We start from the raw sequence: 21,121 nt of genomic DNA on the forward strand, positions 1-21,121 counted from the left end.
GTGGTATAGGCGGAAAGGCGTACAACAGACCGCAACTCCACTCGTGACGAAAAGCGTCGCCGAGCGAGTGCCGCCTTGGAAATTCCAACGCGCAGAACTGCTGACATTGCGCGTTCTCTTCGGTGGCGAATAGATCTAACCAAGGCTCTCCCCACTGCTGAAAGAGGCCTTGCACCACTTCGGAGTTCAGACGCCATTCGTGATCCATCATGCACCGGCGGCTGAGTTCGTCTGCTCTGGCGTTCAGAGAGCCCGCCAGATGTTGAACCACCAGGGTGACGCCCTGGTGTTCCAGCCATGTCCAGAGGCGCAGAGCCTCCTGACAAAGGGTCCACGACCCCACCCCGCCCTGTTTGTTGCAGTACCACATGGCGGTGGTGTTGTCCGTGAACACCTGCACGACACTTCCCCGGACAGAGGGAAGGAAGGCTTTCAGTGCAAGCCGGATCGCTCTCAACTCCAACAGGTTGATGTGGAGACGAGACTCCGCCGGAGACCAGAGGCCTCTGATCTCCGCCTCTCCCATATGGCCACCCCATCCCAGGAGGGACGCATCCGTCACTACGACATGCTCCGGTTGGGGAAGGGAGAGGCTCTTGCCCTTGACCCACTCGCGGTCCGTGAGCCACCACTGCAACTGCTGTGCAGTACCCTCCGAGATCAAGACATGGTCGGACAGGTTGCCGTGATGCTGGGCCCACTGAAACTTCAGGTCCCACTGCAGAGCCCGCATGCGCCGCCTGGCGTGATGCACTAGTAGGATGCAGGAGGCCATCAGCCCCAGAAGCCGCAACACTAGCCTGACCGAAACCCGGGATAGAGGCCGAAAGATGGGAATCAGGGCCTGTATATCCCGGACCCGCTGTTCCGGAGGATGGACCCGGAACTGCGCCGAATCGAGAACCGCTCCGATGAAGAGGAGCTTCTGAGAGGGACTCAAGTGTGACTTCGGCACGTTGATGGAAAACCCCAGCAAATGCAGGAGATCCGCCGTAGTCTGGAGGTGGGAGACGACTGCCTGGGGCGAGCCCGCCTTCAACAACCAGTCGTCGAGATAGGGGAAGACTGGGACCCCTGATCTGCGCAGATGAGCTGCGACCACCGCCATCACTTTCGTGAACACCCGAGGGGCACTGGTGAGGCCGAAGGGGAGCACGGTAAACTGAAAGTGCTCTTGGCCCACCGTGAACCGCAGGTAACGCCGGTGGGCCGGCAGGACGGGGATATGGAAATACGCGTCCTGCAAGTCCAACGCTACCATCCAGTCTCCAGGGTCTAGGGCAGCTAAGACCTGAGCCAACGTTAGCATCTTGAACCTTTCCTTTCGGAGGAAGGCATTGACGTTCCGGAGGTCCAAGATAGGGCGCAGGCCCCCCTTGCCCTTCTTGGGAACCAGAAAGTAGTGGGAATAACAACCACGACCTACTTCTGGACTCGGAACGCGCTCGACGGCCCTCTTGGCCAAGAGAGCCGAAACTTCCTCGCGGAGAAGATCCAAATGATCCCCCGAGATACGGTGGTGCTGTGGTGGCATGGCTGGAGGGGTCGTCTCGAAGGGGAGGGAGTAGCCCCTTCGGACGATTTGCAGCACCCACCTGTCCGATGTTATGGACCGCCAGTGGAGCAGGTGATGGCGAACTCTGCCGCCCACTGGCGTGGTATGGGCCTGAAAGCTCGGACTAGGAAGGCTTTGAGGCGGATGCTGCCGGGGTGGATGTGGGCTGACCACGTCGTCCTCCATTTCCGCCACGGCGGAAGCCACGTCCGCGACCGCGCGCAGGTTGGTTCTGCGGCTGGTGGCTTTGCGGACGTGAGGAGGCGCCCCTCCCTTGGCCACGAAAGGGGCGAAAAGCGGAAGTGTGCGCCCGCGGAGCCGAGAGGCCCAAGGACTTGGCCGTAGCCCGGGAGTCCTTGAAACGGTTCAGCGCACTGTCCGCCTTCTCACCAAACAGGCGAGTGCCATCAAAGGGCATGTCCATGAGGGTGTTCTGGACATCCCCGGAAAATGACGTGGACCGCATCCAGGCGTGGCGGCGGAGCGCCACCGTGGTGGAAATCGCCCGACCTAGCGAGTCCGTGGTGTCAAGCCCACATCTTATGGCGTGCCGTGCTGCATCCCTCCCATCGGCCAAAGCCTGGGTAAGACGCGTCCGGACCTCCTCCGGACACAGGGGCAGCGCGTCCTCCACCGTATCCCACAGGGAGTGGGAATAACGGTCCAAGAGACAGGCGGTATTTAAGGACCGCAGGCCCAAACTAAGGGACGAGAACAGTTTCTTGCCAAACTGCTCGAGTCTCTTGGAATCCCGGTCCGGCGGAGCGGTCGGGAAGGAGGACTGGGAGGTAGAGGCCTGGATAACCAGACTCTCGGGGGTGGGGTGTTGGGACAGGAAACTGGGGTCGCCCGGAGCAGGGCGGTGGCGCCTGGCAACGTTCCTATCCACAGGAGGAACTGTGGAGGGCTTGGACCAGGTGCCCTGCAGAACGTCAGTGAGGGCCTCGTTGAACGGCAGCAGAGGCTCAGTGGAGCTTGCTGAGGTTTGAAGCACCTCAGTGAGGATGTTGGTCCTCACAGCCACGGCAGGCAACTCGAGCCCAAGGGCCTCAGCCGCCTTGCGCAGCACCACAGAAAATGCTGCACCCTCCTCCGAAGCCACGGTCGGAGGAGAAGTGAATCCAGCGTCTGGCGAGGTGTCCAGGCCGCTGGCCTCCCCCAGTTCATCTGCCCAGTCCTGAGAAAGCTGTGACTGAACAGCCAGAGGGTCCTCGAACCCCTCCCAGTCGCCCCCTTCTTCCGATTCCTGATAAACAGGAGGAATGATCGGAACCGGACTGTAGAGATGGTAGGTCTCAAGCGGCGTCGGATGCGGCGTCGGCGGACGCCGTGCCGGCGTCGGGTCCGGATGAGGGCTAAACCGGGGCGTCGGCGTCACAGGCGTCGGCGTCGGTGGCGCCGGTGACGGCGTCGGTGGTTCAGGCGTCGGCGCCGGTGGAGGAGTGACAAGGTCAACCGGCGTCGACTGGGGCCCAGGCAAGGGCCCCGCGGGGACCTGCGGCGTCGAGACCGGAGTCGTCGACGGCGCCGGGGCCGGAGCCGCCGGCACGCGAGGTCGCCCAGTCGAGTCCGCGGGGCCCGAAGGCGCGCCAGCGGGCGTCGACGGCGGGGCCAGGCTCCTCATGGCCGAGAGGAAGGCACTGATCTCCGCCGGCGCCGCGTCAGCCCCAGGGACCGAAAGGTATGGGGGCGGACGCGGCACCTGCGGCTCCGCCGGAGCCGCGGGGGTGGAACCACTTGGACCCTCGGCCGAGTCGCGCGACCGGCGAGGGGAGTCCGAAGAGCGATGTCGCCGCTTCGACTTCTTAGAGTGTTTAGACTTACCCGACGACTTGGAGCCCGACGAGCGATGGTGGCGTCGGCTAGGGCTCCGCGAGCGATCCTTGGACCTCCTCCTGGACCGGGATCGCGCACGACGCGGAGCCGAGTGGCGAAGCTCCAGAAGCTTGCGGGACCGCTCCCGCCTAGCCTTCGAAGTCAGGGCCTGACAGTCGTTGCACGACTCCGCGTCGTGGTCGAGGCCTAAGCAGTAGAGGCACCGGCGGTGGTGATCGGTCACCGACATCAGTCGATGACAATCTTCACAAGCCTTGAACCCAGGCATCCTACCGGCACCAGATGTCGACAGACAAGGATCAAAAATGATCAAAAAGATTTAGTCAAAAAAGACTAAAAGGGGTAGCTCTCCCGGATCTGCGCTTACTGGCGCGGAAAAAAGAAGAACTGACGTCAGCGCGCGAGGGCGGCGTCTAAGTACTCCGACGACGTCATCCCGGCGCACGACGCCGACGACGGACGCGGAGCCGCAGACGACGCCTAGCGACGCGCAAGGGGTATTGCTGACGAAAAATCTTCCGGATCCAGTCTGACGCCTGGGGATATTCTAAGGTGAGGAATCTAACTAACGTGTTTCTTTCAGATATAACCTTACTCTCTAAAGTGGTAGCTTGGTCGAGCAGTAAGGCAGTATCAGAGGACAGTGTAAAGCATTTGTTGTACACACTCAGTCAGCAAATGGTCTCACACACTCAATAACTGAACTCTAGCCCAATGGTTTATATATAAAAAATATATGCTTGTTTTATTTTAGAACCAACAATTGGAATTAAAATACACTTTCTCAGAATGAGATGCTTTATATAAATACTTTTGCAATATGAAATTGACTTTTGTAAACAGTTACAAGTGGTTGCAATAGGCAACACTATTTTAAACACAATAATGCATTGAGTTCAATGGAAATTTCATGTTATTTGCCACAGATTACTTTTAGGATTACTTTTGGAATTCCAGGACTGGATCCTAGATTCAGTCCTGGCTCAGTACTCAGAATCAAGTGATGAAAGTCGACTTAATTACTGTGTTTTTTTTTAGTCAATATTTTGCTTTTTTAAAAGTTGACACTTAAAAAATATTTCATAGAAAACAGTCAATGATTCCCTATGGCAGAAAATTCAAGTTGCAGGTATAGTATGTTCTCGTTACTTTTGTAATCCAGTACTGGGTGCCTAGACTCAGTACTGGGACCTTTATCCAAAACAGGTAAGTAATTACGTTTTCAGATATTATACGATTTTTAAAGAATATTTAAAGATTGTAGAAATCGACACTTAGAAGAAATTTCACAGAAAAACAGTCAATGATTTCCTATGGAACAAAATTGGGTTACTGGTAAGTACAGTTGAAAGTAGTTTTCAGAGTCAGTGCTGGGCACCAAAGTCCAGCACTGGGAGCTCACCTAAGAGCAGATGAGTATTTTCGTTTTCGTTACTCGGCTGATTTTTGGTGAATATTTTAGGTTTCGAAAAGTCCACACAGAAGAAATTTCAGAAAAAGCCAGTCAATGTTACCCTATGGAGAAAATTGAGTTATCGGTTTAAAGGTAAGTACTCGACTGGCAGAGTTAAGGTTCTGGGCATAGACTCAGGGGTCTCCCAGGTTCAGGTAGGTACAGTTAGTTCACCCCCAGCGGCACAAGGGCGACCGGGTGCAGAGAGAGTTCGGCCCAATGTTATCCTATTAGAGGTAGGGGGGGCCTTGGTTGGTGGCTGCTGACTAGCAGGCCACATGGCTGTGGGAGCTGGTCTCCTGGTCACTTACTCCGGGGGAGTGGGGAAGTAGATAGGTGTAGAGGTTGCACTGCCAGGGCCACTCGAGCGGCTGGGTGCAGGGTGCTTTTGAGCCTTCGGGCGCTCAATTGATTTCAATGGGAAATCTCCGGTTTAGAAAAAGACTGCAAGCTCGGGGACGAGGATTCTTCAGGTGCCACCACCACTTCGAGAGGTAAGTTGGGTAGTTGGAGGATAGGTAGGTACCCTGGGATTGGGTATCTATCAACAAAGACCTAGGACTTGGAAGGTAGAATCTTTTTTTCTCTTAGCTGTGGATTAAATCCTATTACCACTCCCCACTTTTTTGTAAAAAGGGTAGTCATTCACTACGCTAGCCACCTTCAATTGTAAAATAGGATTTTTACCTGTGGCAATCCCCCAGACAAACCTCAAGGTGCATGAATACATATAAACTACACCAAGTGTTATTTCAAATACAAATAGTAAAAGAAATAAGAAAAAATGTGAGAAAAACAAGATGGCACCTCACGTGCGCAACACCAATTGAGCCTGCTGATTGGTACTCATCAGCTCTGCCCACTTTTATCATCATTGGTTACCATCATGTTTCAAAGAAAAATTTGAAAAGTGTCCAAAAAAAAATATATTTGTGAAGGTACGTGGTGAGAGAATCACATACCAAAACGACTGAATAGTGAAGATAAAAGGTTGAGAAGGATACACCCTCAATAGGTTCAAACTTTATTACTCCTTTGATGTGCACCCAAATCAACAATTAAAAAGGTTGCTTAATGTGCATACCATAGTGCCAACATGTTTCATCGCCTAATCTTATTATGGCGATTTCGTCAGGGCTGCTCCAGTCGCTTGGCACAGACACAGGACACTGCTAGAGTTTTCTCTCTTGGGGACTACCAAAGGCAAAAGGGAAATAAAAACACACACAACTTTCAACTCATTCCACTGCCCCTGTTACATACACAGATCTCTGATTTTCATTTGAATATATCTGTTACCCTTAGTGAGCCATGGCCTCGCGTACCAGCTCGCATCAATAGGTCCTGCACGGGCTCCTCAAGTGAGTCCTCGCAGTGATTCCACACTCAGCTGTAATGCGGATCTACAATGTAAATATTTTTGATATATTCAAATCCCAATCATGTATAAAATGTAGGAAACACCTACGCACTCATGTGTTCAATGTGGAAGCCAATATAACTCTTTATTTGCTGGTTCTTTTTAAGGCGACCCAACTGCCTGTTTGTCCCTGATACAGTGTCGCTCTGGAGACAACATCCATGTTCTATATTTAGACTCACTAAATAACCTCCAATAGCGCATACCAGCACATACAAGACATCAGGGGACTTTGCTTTAGCGATGTCTGGGCTACTTGTAAATCCCTCCTATATACATATAAATATATCACAATCGGTGCAACAACTGTTGCTTCTGTTACCCTCAATGCAATATTGGACTATTTACCCCCTTCACCTTCCTCTTATTCGTGAAAGGGAGGCCACTAGTACAAGCCCACACCTCGGAACACTGACGGCACTGGGAGTGCAACTTCGCGTCTATGTCCCCAATCCCTCTCAGTCACGCCTCCTTACCACCCAAAGCCTCACGGAGCTCCTTCTCTCCGCCGGTCACTCATGGCATCCTGCCCATGCTCCTTTTATACAGGAAGCATCTGTTCGTTTGCGCGTTAATAATGAGCGCCATCTTGGAATAGGAAGTACTTTCCTTTCGGTGTATTTGTAACTAATTACCAGAAAGGCGTCTGCTCACAATTCTTTGTATCAATGCCGCCTGTTTGTGAAAATGATATGAAAGGCCCTCACAGGCGGAATCGTAGGTATCCCGATTATATACATATATCTCCCCACCGTTATAGAGCGTATCTTTAGGCGCCATCTTGGGTAGGGTTCGAAAGGAAGTTCTTAAATATCGATCTCATGGTGGAAATTACGGAAAGAGTGTCTATTCGTGCTTTGTTATTTCAATTGCGCCTATCTATGGGAGTGATATAAGAACTCACTGGTGGAATAATGAGTATCCTCTTTACATATCTACTATCCCTACGTTTAGGAACATAGCAATGGGCGCCATTTTAGATAGGGTTAGTATCCATTCTGGAAACTACTCTACATTTTGTTTGCTCCTTCAAGCATACTAATGGGAGTTCTTGTTAATCGATCTGTTTGTAGCAGGTACCAAACCCAGCGTGTATTGATAATTAATTCTCTCAATGACGCCTGAATATTAAAATCATGAAGGACCTCACTAATGGAGTAATGGGTATCCTGTTTATATATATACAATCCCTGCATTGTGGAGCATAGCACTAGATGCCATCGTGGGTGGAGTTAATATTCATAATGCGATATACTCAAAATGGTACTATATCCTTCAAGAGTTCTTATATCTTTAATGTCTTAAAGGCACAGGTATGATTCATACTAGATATAGGTTCTCACAGGTTTCTATCCCAGTCTATTGTCACTATACGCATCATCTTCGTGTAGATATCCAAAGAATTTCCTTTCTTCATCTATGATCTAAGATGGAAAGCTATCCTAGCCTGTAAATATGGACTATGTTGCAAGCTACATCTGTACCTCTTGGCCAAATGGAAATGATATTCCTATGTTGGACCGGGTTCGTCAATAGGGCTGTATAGCAAGGTTATGTACGACCTAAAAAACTGTCCACGTGGGGCAAACCTTAAACCAAAGAACCTCCATTATAGTAAGGGCCCCCAGTGTTCATCAATTACAGCAAAACTTTAGGATCTTGCCCTTCCCCACTCAATTTGGTCGTTCAGTCCCACTTGGTCAGTTTTCTCCTGAAAATCCATTTGGTTTCCTTTGAGGCCAATATATCCTCAATGTTTTGGGATGCGTCCATTATTCTCTCAAGGACTACCCAAGTGAAGGCGTGTTTGGTTTCATGACAGTGTTGTACAAGCTTGGTCGTGAGTTTACCGGCTCTAATCGTGCTGAGATGCTCTTGCATTCTCACCTTTACTTTCCTTGTTGTGAGCCCTATGTATTGTAGGCTACATTGGCAGGTCAGTCTGTATACCACAAATGCGGTATTACAGTTACTGAAGTGTTTCAAATACCATGTTCTACCTGAGCTTAGAGTGACACTCTTTGCTCTCTTTGTCAAGCTACATACGGAACATGTTCCGCAAGGATAGTGTCCTGAGGGGATAGTTGACTCTGTCAACCTAGATGTCGTTTTAACACGGGTGTGGACTAGTTTATCTGCTAGGTTGCTCGATCTTCTAAACGCAAACCTAGGTGGGGGCATGGTAAAGTCTTTAGTGGACAGGGGGGCGCCGGGGTGCCTTTTGGCGTCAGGAAATCTTACCCTCTGTTGATCGCGGTTGGGGGGGCACCTTGTTCTGAAGCTGCAGGCTTCTTCAGGAGTGTCGAGGGAGGTCCTTGGGTGCCGGACTCGGGGTCACAGTCGCGGTGGGGTCGTGCTCGTGGTCTTTGTTCACTCCGGCACAGGCCAGGCTTGGCTGGTGCACAGTGTGCTGGGTTCGCAGTTCCGGGCCGCAGCCAGGGATTGGAAGTAGATTTTGAGTAGAGCGTCTACTCATGGGAGTCCCAGGGACTTAGAGTCAAAAGGTAGCCAGGTCCTCCGGGGTTGGTGAGGTTGCTGGCCACAAGAGATGCCGGGTTGAAGCAGGAGCAGGTTCGTGGGTCGACGGGCCGGTAGGGCTGGGGACAAAGCAGTTGGATTCTTCGGATTTTGGAATCTGGGGAAGGAAGGTTCAGGGTGTCCCTAAATACTAGATGAAGGGCAGGGACCAATGGGTCCCTGTCCTGGGGTGGGTACACCCCCTATCCTGCCTCTCTCCTGTGGGAGGGGGGCAGTAGTCTAGTCCTGATAGGGTAGGGCTTCCCATCTTCAAGATGGCGAGAGCCCGGAGATGTGCTTCACCTCGCCTCCCCCACCTGAGGGGTGGGGTTGGCAGGCACATCCCCTGTCCTTATTTGGGGTTTCCGGCCAAGCTTCCCGCCAGAGTGGGTCGTTGCAGTGGCCTGGGGAAGCTCACAGAGGCAGCATGCCTTTGAAGCTTCCCCCTGCCCATCCTGGGAGAGGAGATTTAGCACCTCGCCCAGGATGTGCATTGTTGCAGGCCCAGGAGAGCAGGGACTCTCCTACCCTGGGGTCCTGCAATGTGTCTGCTGCGTGGCAGCCTAGGCAGGCTCAGAACAGACGTGGATTGTAGGTTAGGTTTTAGGGGGCATCTCTAAGATGCCCTCTGGGGTGCTTGGTACATTAAATCCCACACTGGCATCAGTGTGGGTTTAATGTGCTTAGAAGTTTGATACCAAAATTCTCAGTTTTCAGTGTTGCCATTATGGTGCTGTGGAGTTCGTGTTTGACGAGCTCTCAGCACCATATAATCTTAAGTGGCAGCACTGCACTTACAGTGCCCAGGAATGGACCTGGGTACTGTAGGGGCACAGGGCTCCTGCTCCTGTGCCCACACCATTGGCATAGGGCACCCAGCTAGAGGGGTGGCTGATGAATGTCATGGCAGTGTAGGTGATGGGCATGGCACACAGGGATGTGTGCCATGTCGACTCTTTGTTTTGTCTTGCACCCAGACACCCAGCCTGCAAGGGCAGTGTGTGTGTGTGTGTGTGTGTGTGTGTGTGTGTGTAAGGGTACAGGGCCTCTAAGGGTGGCACAATGAGTGCTGCAGCCCTTAGAGGCCTTCCCCGGGCACAAGGCCCTGGGTACCTAGGGTACCATTTACCAGGGGATGACATGTGGCCAGGGTTTGCCAATTTGGGTTTTGTGTGTTTAGGGAAGGAACATAGGCCCTGGGCACAGTCAGTCAAAGTACATTCAGCAAAAAGTGGGGGCATACCATGCAAGTAAGATGGCACTTTCTCACACCTACCTATCCTCCAACTACCCAACTTACCTTTGGAAGTGGTGATGGCACCTGAAGAATCTTCGTCCCCGAGCTTGCAGTCTTTTTCTAAAACCGGTGATTTCCCATTGAAATCAATTGAGCATCCGAAATGTCAAAAGTACCCTGCACCCAGCCGCTCGAGTGGCCCTGGCAGTGCAACCTCTACACCTATCTACTTCCCCACTTGCCCTGAGTAAGTGACCAGGAGCCCAGCTCCCACAGCCGCGTGGTCTGCTAGTCAACAGCCACCAACCAAGGACCCCCTACCTCTCATAGGATAACATTGGGCCTAACTCTCTCTGCACCCGGCTGCCTTTGTGCCGCTGAGGGTGAACCAACTGTACCTACCTGACCCTGGGAGACCCCCGAGTCTATGTCCAGAACCTTAACTCTGCCAGTCGAGTACTTACCTTTAAACCGATAACTCAATTTTCTCCATAGGGTAACATTGACTGGCTTTTCCTGAAATTTCTTCTAACTGTGGAATTTTCAAAACTTAAAATATTCACCAAAAATCAGCCGAGTAACGAAAACGAAAATACTCATCTGCTCTTAGATGAGCTCCCAGTGCTGATCTTGGTGCCCAGCACTGACTCTGAAAAAACTTACAACTGTACTTACCAGTAACCCAATTTTCTCCCATAGGAAACCATTGACTTTTTCTGTGAAATTTCTTCTGTCTATTTCTGCAAATGTTAAATATTCTTTAAAAATCGTATAATATCTGAAAACGTAATTACTTACCTGTTTTGGATAAAGGTCCTAGTACTGAGTCAAGGCACCCAGTACTGGATTACAAAAGTAACGAGAACATATTATACCTGCAACTTGAATTTTCTGCCATAGGGAATCACTGACTGTTTTCTATGAAATATTTTCTAAGTGTCAACTTTTAAAATAGCAAAATATTGTCTAAAAATCATCACAGTAATTAAGTCGACTTTTATCACTTGATTCTAAGTACTGACCCAGGACCGAATCTAGGATCTAGTCCTGGAATTCCAAAAGTAATCCTAAAAGTAATCTGTGGTAAATAACTTGAAACTTCCATTGAACTCAATGCATTATTGTGTTTAGAATTGTGTTGCCTATTGCAACCACTTGTAACTTTCTACAAAAGTCAATTGCATATTGCAAAAATATTTATATAAAGCATCTCATTCTGAGAAAGTATATTTTAATACCTATTGTTGGTTCTAAAATAAAACAAGCATATATATTTTTTTTTTTATAGACCATTGGCCTAGAGTTCAGTTATTGAGTGTGCGAGACCATTTGCTGACTGAGTGTGTACAACAAATGCTTTACACTGTCCTCTGATACTGCCTTACTGCTCAACCAAGCTACCACTTTAGAGAGTAAGGTTATATCTAACTTTAGCCTCTGCCAAACCTCTGGGGACTGTGGACTCTGTACACCCTGTACCTATTTGGGGACAGTATATACAGAGCCACTTTCTCACAGGAAGGAAATTGTGGAGTCTGCCCCCGACCGGAGTGGGATGGTCTGGGGGGAGTGGAGGGAAGTCATTGGGCAGGGGTGGAGGCAGAGCGGGAGGTGTTTGTGTTGCCTCTGCCTTTATTATTGTTGCCCCTGTAGCCGCCTCTTTGGTAACCCCTTGTAAAGGTGGATTGGGTAGGGGCTTTATAGGAAGAAGAAGCGGTGTCAGAGGAGTAGCCTCTGGAGGTGCTTTGAAAGGAAGAGCGGCGAAAGGAGCGCCTGGGAGGGTGCGATTGTAAGGCTCCCATAGACTTTGCGGTATCTGTAGCTTTCTTCATTTTTTCTAGGGCCTCCAACTTTTGGGCCGAACAGATGTTCCTTGTCAAAGGGGTGGTTCAGGATGGAAGCTTGCATCTCTGGTTTGAAACCTGAAATCCGTAGCCAGGCATGCCGACGGAGGAGGAGCTGGTGTTAATTGCCCTAGAGGCGGTGTCAGCTGCATCTAGTGCACAGCGAATGGAGGTGTTGGTGATGGTTTTACCCACCTGGATTAGCTCATTGGCTCTATTTTTATATTTATCAGGGAGGTCTTGCATTATGGCTTCTAATTCATCATAATGTGCCCTGTCATATCTTGCCAAAAGCGCTTGTGTGTTTGCGATGCGCCATATGTTGGGAGCCTGGGATGCAGTGTGCTTGCCCGATGCGCCCACGAGTTTGGACTCCTTATCAGGTGGTGGTGCCTCGCCTGATGCCTAGGAGTTTGCACGCTTTCTTGCAGTAGACACTACTAGGGAATCTAGTGGTGCTGGCCCTCTGATGTAGGTGGGGTCTGTAGGGGCGGCCTTATATTTTTTGCCGATGCGAGGGTTGATGACCCTGGCTCTGACCGGGTCTTTAAAGAACTCCGGCGCGTGCTTGATAACACCTTTGAGCATGGGCAGGATGGAAGTGGCCCTGTGTGTTGTGTCGAAGGTATCTAGGAGGAAGTCCTCCTCCACGGGGTCAGTTTGGAGATCCACACCGTGGTAGTGTGCAGCCCTCTGGAGTAGTTGGTTAAACCCCATTGAGTCTTCTGGTGGGGATGGCCTCGAAGGGTAGCGATCATCCTGCGGGACGTTAGGGATGTCTGCAATGTTATAGTCGTCCCATGGGTCTGGGGCTGTAGGAGTGGGGTCCCCTGTAGGTTGGTCATGGGGCTCGTCCCCTGTGTCATCATAGACATCATCATCCGGAGAGGGTGTGGGGGAATGATGAGGTGGGGGAATGATGAGGTGGGGGAGGAGGAGGTGGAGGGGTGAAGTTATTCTCAAAGGGGAGGTAGCAAAGTCTTTCCTCTTTGGAGGTGGAGCTGGGGCAGGCTTGTCCAGCGGTCTCTTTTTGATGCTGAGCATCAAACGTCCAGTCTTGGGGTCCTTGACCATTGTTTTTTGTAATGGATCAGGCATAAATAGTTCTTCAGTGAGTGTCCGCTGCATCGGCGCCGATGGTGTCGGGCCGTAGGTTTATTTTGTCTTGAAGTCTGCATCAGTTCGTTGTCTTGAACTGTGCGGCTTAGGAATGGCTGGTTGTTTACTCTGCTACGAGATGACTTTCGGCTTCGAGGTGTGGGTGTCGATGGCTTTGTGTTTTTTGGTCGGCTCCGGAGACGGTGTCGGTACCGAGGAGCTGGTGTTTGTTTTCGGCACAGAGTGTTTCGGTGTGGAGCTCGGTGCAGAGGAGGCCATTTTCTTTTTTGGCGCCGGTGCGGAGGAGTTCTTCTCGGCACCAACGGTAGGCTGGCTCGAGCCCGAGCCGCCGGAGGGCTTGATAGGCTTCTTTACCGGGCCCGAAGACGCGGTATGGGAAGCAGTGTCCTTGGTCGTGCCTAGGCCCGAGGGCGAAGGTGTGACCGAAGCCTTTTTCGATGCCGCCGAGGGTGTGGGTGGATGTTGGTACTCACGACCCTCTGTGCCGGGGTGATGTCCTCGACATCTGAATCGTCGGCCTAGGAGGCGCTGACGAGGCCCTCCTCGGTGCGCTGTCCTTTTGGAGCGTCGACGCCTTCTCCGAAGATGTCGTCTGGGATCGCCGTCGACGAGTGTGCCATAGTTCTTCTCACCCTTCGGTCTCAAATGGTTTTCTTGGACTGGAACGATTTGCATGCCGGACAGTCTTGAGTCTCGTGTTCAGGGGAGAGGCAGAGGTTGCATACCTCATGGAGATCGGTGTGGGGAAATTTGGACCCACATTGAGGACACTTTTTGAATGGAGTCCTTTCCATCAGCCAGGACCGGAGCTTGGGTAGGCCCGAAGGCCTTCGTCGACGACCGTACTCGAAGACTTGGATCAATGAGAGCCGCGTCGAGTGTGGAGATCGCGATCAAAAACAATACTACGAAAGGGGGAGAGGATTGCGCGTCGATAGGAGAACTGGAAACTGTTCGGAACCGGAGAGCGAAGATCACATCCGAAGCCGATGGCGGAAAAAAACAATATGAGGATGGAGCCGAAGCCCATGCGCAATACGATCCAAAGGAGGAGTCACATACCTCGTGACTTCCAAAGACTTTCCAAGAGGAAAAACAACTGCAAACATCCGGGCCCAACACCAGATGGCGATCCATGCACAGTGTGTAATCTGCAGCTCATATGCCTCGAACGCTGTTTTCTCTTTTGCTCCTGGGGCCATGCCAATCTGCCAGTACCCTGCAGTTAAGTCAAAGGTACTGAGAAATTTGGCTGCTTCCAATTTATCTTTCAATTCATCTGCTCTTGGAATTGGGTGAGCATCTGTCTTGGTGACTGAGTTCAGCCCTCTATAGTCCACACAGAACCGCATCTCTCTCTTTCCACCCTGTTGATTAGGTTTGGGGACCAGAACCACTGGACTAGCCCAGGGGCTCTCAGAAGGTTCAATAACCCCTAACTCCAGCATCCTGCTGACTTCAGCTTTGATGCTTTCCTTGACTTGGTCTGACTGACGATCGATTTTGTCTTTGACAGGTGCACTGTCACCAGTGTCCACATCATGGATACACCAGTTTGTCAGACCAGGGGTCAGGGAAAAGAGGCTAGCATACTGTTGCAAGACTTGCTTGCAGTCAGTCTGCTGTTATGTTATGTTATGTTAAATGAAGCTTGTAAAGCGCACTGACACCAATGGTTTCCTGGCGCTGTTGGGCACAGAGGGTGTCTGAAAAGACTACACCATTTACTAACCCATCTTGTGGGCTGTAGAAGAGGAGATCAGGGAGAGGTTCACTCTCTGCTTCCTGTTCCTCATCAGTCACCATCAGCATGGTGATGTCAGCCCTGTCATTGTAGAGATTTAGGCGGTTCACATGGATAACCCTTTTGGATGTCCTGCTAGTGGCCAGGTCAACTAAGTAGGCGACCTCACTCTTTTTTTCTAGGCTAGGGTAAGAGCCACTCCATCTATCTTGGAGGGCCCTTGGTGCCACTGGCTCCAAAGCTCACACCTGTTGCCCAGGTTGAAATTCAACCAGTGCAGCTTTTTGTTCATACCAGTGCTTCTGAAGCTCCTGGCTGGCCTCAAGATTCTTGGATGCTTTTTCCATGTACTCAGCCATTCTGGACCTTAGGCCAAGCACATAGTCCACTATGTCTTGTTTGGGCTCTTGGAGAGGCCTCTCCCAGCCCACCTTTTCAAGACTGGGGGATGAGACCTAGCACTTCGCCCAGGATGTGCATTGTTGCAGGCCCAGGAGAGCAGATGGCTCTCTACCCAGGGGTCCAGCAACATGTCTGCTGTGTGGCAGCCTAGGCAGCCCCTCAGAAAAGACTAGGATTGTAGGTTAGGTTTAGGGGGCATCTCTAACATGCCCTCTGTAGTGCGTTACCAAACTTCTCAGTCTCCAGTGGTGCCATCATGGTGCTGTGGAGTTCGTGTTGACGATCTCCCAGCACAATATACTCTTAGATGGCAGTACTGCACTTACAGTGCCCACCCAGGATTGGACCTGGGTACTGTAGGGGTACAGGGCTCATGCACCTGTACCCACACCACTGGCATAGGGCACCCAGCTAGAGGGGTGGATGATGTATGCCAGGGCAGTGTGTGTGTTGTGGGCATGGCACACAGGGATGTGTGCCATATCGACTGTTTTGTTCTGCACCCAGACACTCAGCCTGCAGGGGCAGTGTGTGTGTGTCAGGGTAAAGGGCCTCTAAGGGTGGCACAATAAGTGCTGCAGTCCTTAGGGGCCTTCTCTAGTCACATGGCCCTGGGTACCATTTACCAGGGGCTGACATGTGGCCAGAGATGCCAATTGGGTTTAGGTTTCCCACAGTTTTAGGGAAGGAACATAGGCCCTTGGTACCTGATTGGCAGGAGCCCAGGGGACACTCAAAGTACATCAGCAATTCAGCAAAACGTGGCAGCATACCATGCAAGAAAGATGGCACTTTCTCACAGTAGCGTGTTCTGATTGGCTGAAGCCTGTTTGGTATCTTTTACCTAACAAGCAAGATGTTACAAAACTGAAATAGGCCTAGGCAAATTTGCTGGTTTATGTTAACTTTGAATTGCTATTTTAATATACCAGGGACTCGCATCTCGACGACGGGGAATGATTTAAGCATGTGATTCTATAAAAGTTACAATACTGGAGCAATGACATTTGATCTTTGTCACTGAAGCACAGCAAATGTGACACGATAAATACACAATTTAAACGCAACTTTATAATTGCCGGGCCTTTCACAAACCACCAAAAATTGTCTCAACACACCAGTGGGTCGCGATCCACATTTCGGGAAACACTGATCCAACAGAACCTAGAGTTCTTAAAACAACAAAAATGTCTGATAGAACTTCAGCACTAGGAACCTATTTATGCTCATCCAGGAAATGTCTGCTCAACTCATCCTCCCCATTGTTCGGAGGGACTGCTGTGATATCTCAATCCAGTGCCATAGCTCCAGTCGCTCCCTATGAACTCTTCTTGAGGACTGCTGGCAGCTGCTGCAAATTTATGTGGCATAGATTTTTCCTGCAAGACCACCTAACTTGAACCAGGATCATACAAGTGCCTGGACCACTTATTAAAAAGTGAATAGTTTGATGAGGAAGAAGTCTAAAAAGGTACATCTCTAGCTGTGTTCTTATGGCACTAGCATAAAATGCATTGGGACATCAGATGTAGACTTTGGATTAAGTACTAGTATGCTAGTCAAAACAATTGCACAAACAAAATTAGACCTGTCCAGTCATTAAATGAGAAATAGTCTGATGATGTTGCCATTTGAGGGCTATAGAAAACAGAGTGATTGCTAATAGATTTAGTTACACTTGGATAAAGGACGTCACATTGGTATTGAAATAATTTTAGAAGTTGCTCTTCAGAACATAGCGATGCAGGATATGACATTCCTACAAGACCATACTAAGGCTGATTATGCTAAAGTAAATATAACTAATACAACTGAACAATCAACTGGCCTTAACTCCAGATTAAAAGCACTTGATAAGAGCAGTGCTTATACTCTTACGTCCTCACCCCAAGTCACATGGTAAGCCAATGACTTCAATGGACTGTTGGGTCACACTCACCACCATGTGACTGAGTCTTCTCCTTCTCCTCATCCTCCGCAATCATCTCAGCCATTTGGAGGAGGTCAGCCTCAAAAGGATCAGCTGGAATCTGCTCTTTGATATCCTGGATGGTTTCGATTATCTTGTCAGCATTATCCAGAGTTGTTGGAATAAGCAAAGGAACTGGTACCTAGAAAGATGAATAAAAATCGAAAACGCACCATAAAATGCCCATCCTTAAGAGGCAACATATAACACTGCTGTACACACTAACAATCACTGACCAGATACAGACACGCCTGAAAAGTCTACAATATTCAGGTTTAAGAAAAGAGAACTATATGCAACTGTCAGGAGAGCATTAAAATAACACTAGATCACTCTTTAGAGGAACGTATTTATGTGGTGCCTCAAGCTGCGTACTACCAATATTTCAGTACCTACATTCTCTCCAACACCCTCACTCGAAATCAAAGAATTCCTTATATAGAACAAAATTTAGGCTTGTTTCACATAACAGAAAAAGGGAGGAGCCCTGTTGGTAGACTGGATACTGCGCAGACAGGGGTTACTGTGAAGCATCCTGGGAGATTGTCATTTATTGCTAGATGAACAAGTTACTTACCTTCGGTAACGATATATCTGTAAGAAACATTAGTTAGTTAGATTCCTCACCTTAGAATATCCCCAGGCGCCAGGCTGGATCCGGAAAGATTTGTCAGCAATACCCTTGCGTGTCGCTAGGCGTCGTCTGCGGCTCCACGTCCGTCGTCGGCGTCGTGATGACGGAGTACTTAGACGCCGCCCTCGCGCGTCGACGTCAATTCTTGTACATAGCTTTCCGTGCCAGGAACGCAGAGCCATGCAAGAGACCGACACTGGTGCCAAAAAATTCTAGGGTCCTGAAAGGTATAACCTCAAACCTAGATATCGGTTCGCAGAACGGGGAGGATGGGTGAGTCGGTGAGTAATCTAATGTTTCTTACAGATATATCGTTACCAAAGGTAAGTAACTTGTTCATCTGAAAGAAACACGTTAGTTAGATTCCTCACCTTAGAATAGATACCCCAGCAATACCAACCCCGGTGGTGGGTCTGCGAACCAAGATCACACCAGAAACTCCTGGAGAACAGAACGGCCAAAGAAGTCGTCTCTCCTGACTTGGCTGTCCAGGCAATAATGTTTAGCAAACGTGTGCAGCGAGACCCACGTTGCCGCCTGACAGATGTTCTGCAAGGGGACTCCCCGGCCCAGGGCAGTTGGCGCCGCTGTGGCCCGAGTGGAATGGGCCCTCAGCCCTACAGGAGGTTCCTTTTTAGCCAAGGAGTAACAAGCTTTGATACACAAAACGACCCACCGAGAGATGTGCGCTTGTGCACCGCCCGTCCCTTCTTAGCGCCCACATAGCCAACAAAGAGTTGGTTGTCCACCCGGAACTGCTTGGTGCGGTCCAAATAAAAGGACAGCGCCCGTTTTGGGTCCGGACGGCTAAGCCACTCTTCCTCTTTCGAAGGATGCCGAGGCGGAAAGAAGGTGGGCAACGTAACAGACTGCCCGATGTGAAAGGCAGTTACCACCTTAGGGAGAAAGGAAGGACGAGTCCTGAGAACAACTTTGTCCGGAAGGACAGAAAGAAATGGAGGCTTAGAAGAGAGAGCCTGGAGCTCACTCACCCTTCTAGCAGAGGTGATGACTACCAGGAAAGCAGTCTTAAGCGTCAAGAGACGAAGGGGACAATTATGAAGTGGCTCATCAGAAACGTCAAGACCAGATTCAAATCCCACTGAGGTATTACGAAAGGGACAGGAGGAAACATGTGAGTAATGCCCTCAAGGAAGCGAGAAACTGGGGAATTGAAAAGAGAAGGCTGATCGGGAAGCCGTAAGAAAGCAGAAATAGCAGAGAAGTAACCTTTTAGGGTGCCCAGAGCTGAGCCCTGCTGGGCGAAAGAAGAAAGAGAAGAACCTCAGAAAGAGGGGCGGAAAAGGGATCCACAGCCTTTGCTGTGCACCATGCCACAAATTTGTTCCACCTGCAGGCATATACAGATTTTGTGGAGGGCTGCCTGGCTGCCAGAATCACATCACAGACTTCAGGAGTTAAGTCAAATGATATCAACTGTCGCCGCTCAATCTCCACGCATGGAGGTGGAGGCTGTACAGGTTCATGTGGAGGACCGTCCCCTGCTGCTGCGACAGAAGGTCCTCCTGAAGAGGCAGTTGTATCTGGGGATCGATCGACAGACTGAGAAGCTCGGGATACAAGAATCTTCGTGCCCAATCCGGAGCCACCAAGATGACTTGGGCCCGGTCGCACTTGATGATCTTCAGTACTCTGGGCAGAAGTGGTATAGGCGGAAAGGCGTACAACAGACCGCAACTCCACTTGCGACGAAAGGCGTCCCCGAGCGAGTGCCGCCTTGGAAACTTCAACGCACAGAACTGCTGACATTGCGCGTTCTCTTCGGTGGCGAATAGATCTAACCAAGGCTCTCCCCACTGCCAAAAGAGGCTTTGCGCCACGTCCGAGTTTAGACGCCATTCGTGATCCATCATGCACCGGCGGCTGAGTTCGTCTGCTCTGGCGTTCAGAGAGCCCGCCAGATATTGAACCACCAGGGTGATGCCCTGATGTTCCAGCCATGTCCAGAGGCGTAGAGCCTCCGGACAAAGGGTCCACGACCCCACCCCGCCCCGTTTGTTGCAATACCACATGGCAGTGGTGTTGTCCGTGAACACCTGCACCACACTTCCCCGGACAGAGGGAAGGAATGCCTTCAGTGCAAGTCGGATCGCCCTCAGCTCCAGATGGTTGATATGGAGCCGGGACTCCGCCGTAGACCAGAGGCCTCTGATCTCTGCCTCTCCCATGTGGCCCCACCATTCCAGGAGGGACGCATCCGTCACCACTACGTCCTCCGTTTGGGGTAGGGAGAGGGATCTGCCGCTGACCCAATCGCGGTCCGTGAGCCACCATTGCAACTGTCTTGCAGTGCCCTCCGAGATCAGGACGTGGTCGGACAGGTTGCCTCGATGCTGGGCCCACTGAAACTTCAGGTCCCACTGCAGAGCTTGCATTCGCCATCTGGCATGATGCACTAACAGGATCAGACCCAGAAGCCGCAGCACCAACCTGACCGAAACGCGGGATAGAGGCCGAAAGATGGGAATCAGAGCCTGAATATGCCAGACCCGCTGTTCCGGAGGATAAGCCCGGAACTGCGCAGAGTCCAGAACCGCTCCGATGAAGAGGAGCTTCTGGGAGGGACTCAGATGCGACTTCGGCACATTGATGGAGAACACCAGCAAATGCTGGAGGTCGGCAGTAGTCTGGAGGTGGGAGACGACTGCCAGGGACGAGCCCGCCTTCAACAACTAGTCGAGATAGGGGAAAACTGGGACCCCCAATCTGCGCAGATGAGCTGCGACTACCGCCATCACTTTCGTGAACACCCGAGGGACACTGGTGAGGCCGAAGGGAAGCACGGTAAACTGAAAATGCTCCTGGCCCACTGTGAACCGCAGGGAACGCCTGTGGACCGGCAGGACGGGGATGTGGAAATAAGCGTCCTGCAAGTCCAACGCTACCATCCAGTCTACAGGGTCTAGGGCAGCCAGAACCAGAGCTAAGGTGAGCATCTTGAACTTCTCCTTGCGGAGGAAGGCGTTGACGCTCCTGAGGTCCAAGATAGGGCGTAGGCCCCCTTTGCCCTTCTTGGGAACCAAAAAGTAGTGGGAATAACAACCACGACCTACTTCTGGACCAGGAACGCGCTTGATGGCCCCTTTGGCCAAGAGGGCCGTAACTTCCTCCCGTAGAAGTTTCAAGTGATCCCCCGACATGCGGTGGTACTGCGGTGGCATGGCTGGAGGGGTCGCCTCGAAGGGCGAGGGAGTAGCCCCTTCAGACGATCTGCAGCACCCACCTGTCCGATGTGATGGAATGCCAGTGGAGCAGGTGATGTCGAACTCTGCCACCCACTGGCGTGGAATGGGCCTGAAAGCACGGACGAGGAGGGCTTTGAGGCGGATGCTGCCGGGGTGGATGTGGAATGACCGGCACGTTGTCCCCC

General features: G+C 51.0%; 1 protein-coding gene across 10 annotated transcripts in view; it reads right to left on the bottom strand.

Moving 5' to 3' along the window:
- ZMYM4 (zinc finger MYM-type containing 4) overlaps positions 1 to 21,121 on the bottom strand; it is a 1,418,124-nt gene that overhangs the window by 406,941 nt on the left and 990,062 nt on the right. For all 10 annotated transcript variants that reach the window (XM_085648002.1, XM_085647995.1, XM_085647996.1 and 7 more), the window contains one exon: positions 17,067 to 17,238. In XM_085648002.1, coding sequence (XP_085504128.1) covers positions 17,067 to 17,238 — 172 coding nt within the window. The remainder of the gene's footprint in view (positions 1 to 17,066; positions 17,239 to 21,121) is intronic.

This window comes from Triturus cristatus, chromosome 3_2 (assembly GCF_964204655.1).
Source record: "Triturus cristatus chromosome 3_2, aTriCri1.1, whole genome shotgun sequence".
In the NCBI taxonomy this organism is placed as follows: Eukaryota; Metazoa; Chordata; class Amphibia; order Caudata; family Salamandridae; genus Triturus; species Triturus cristatus.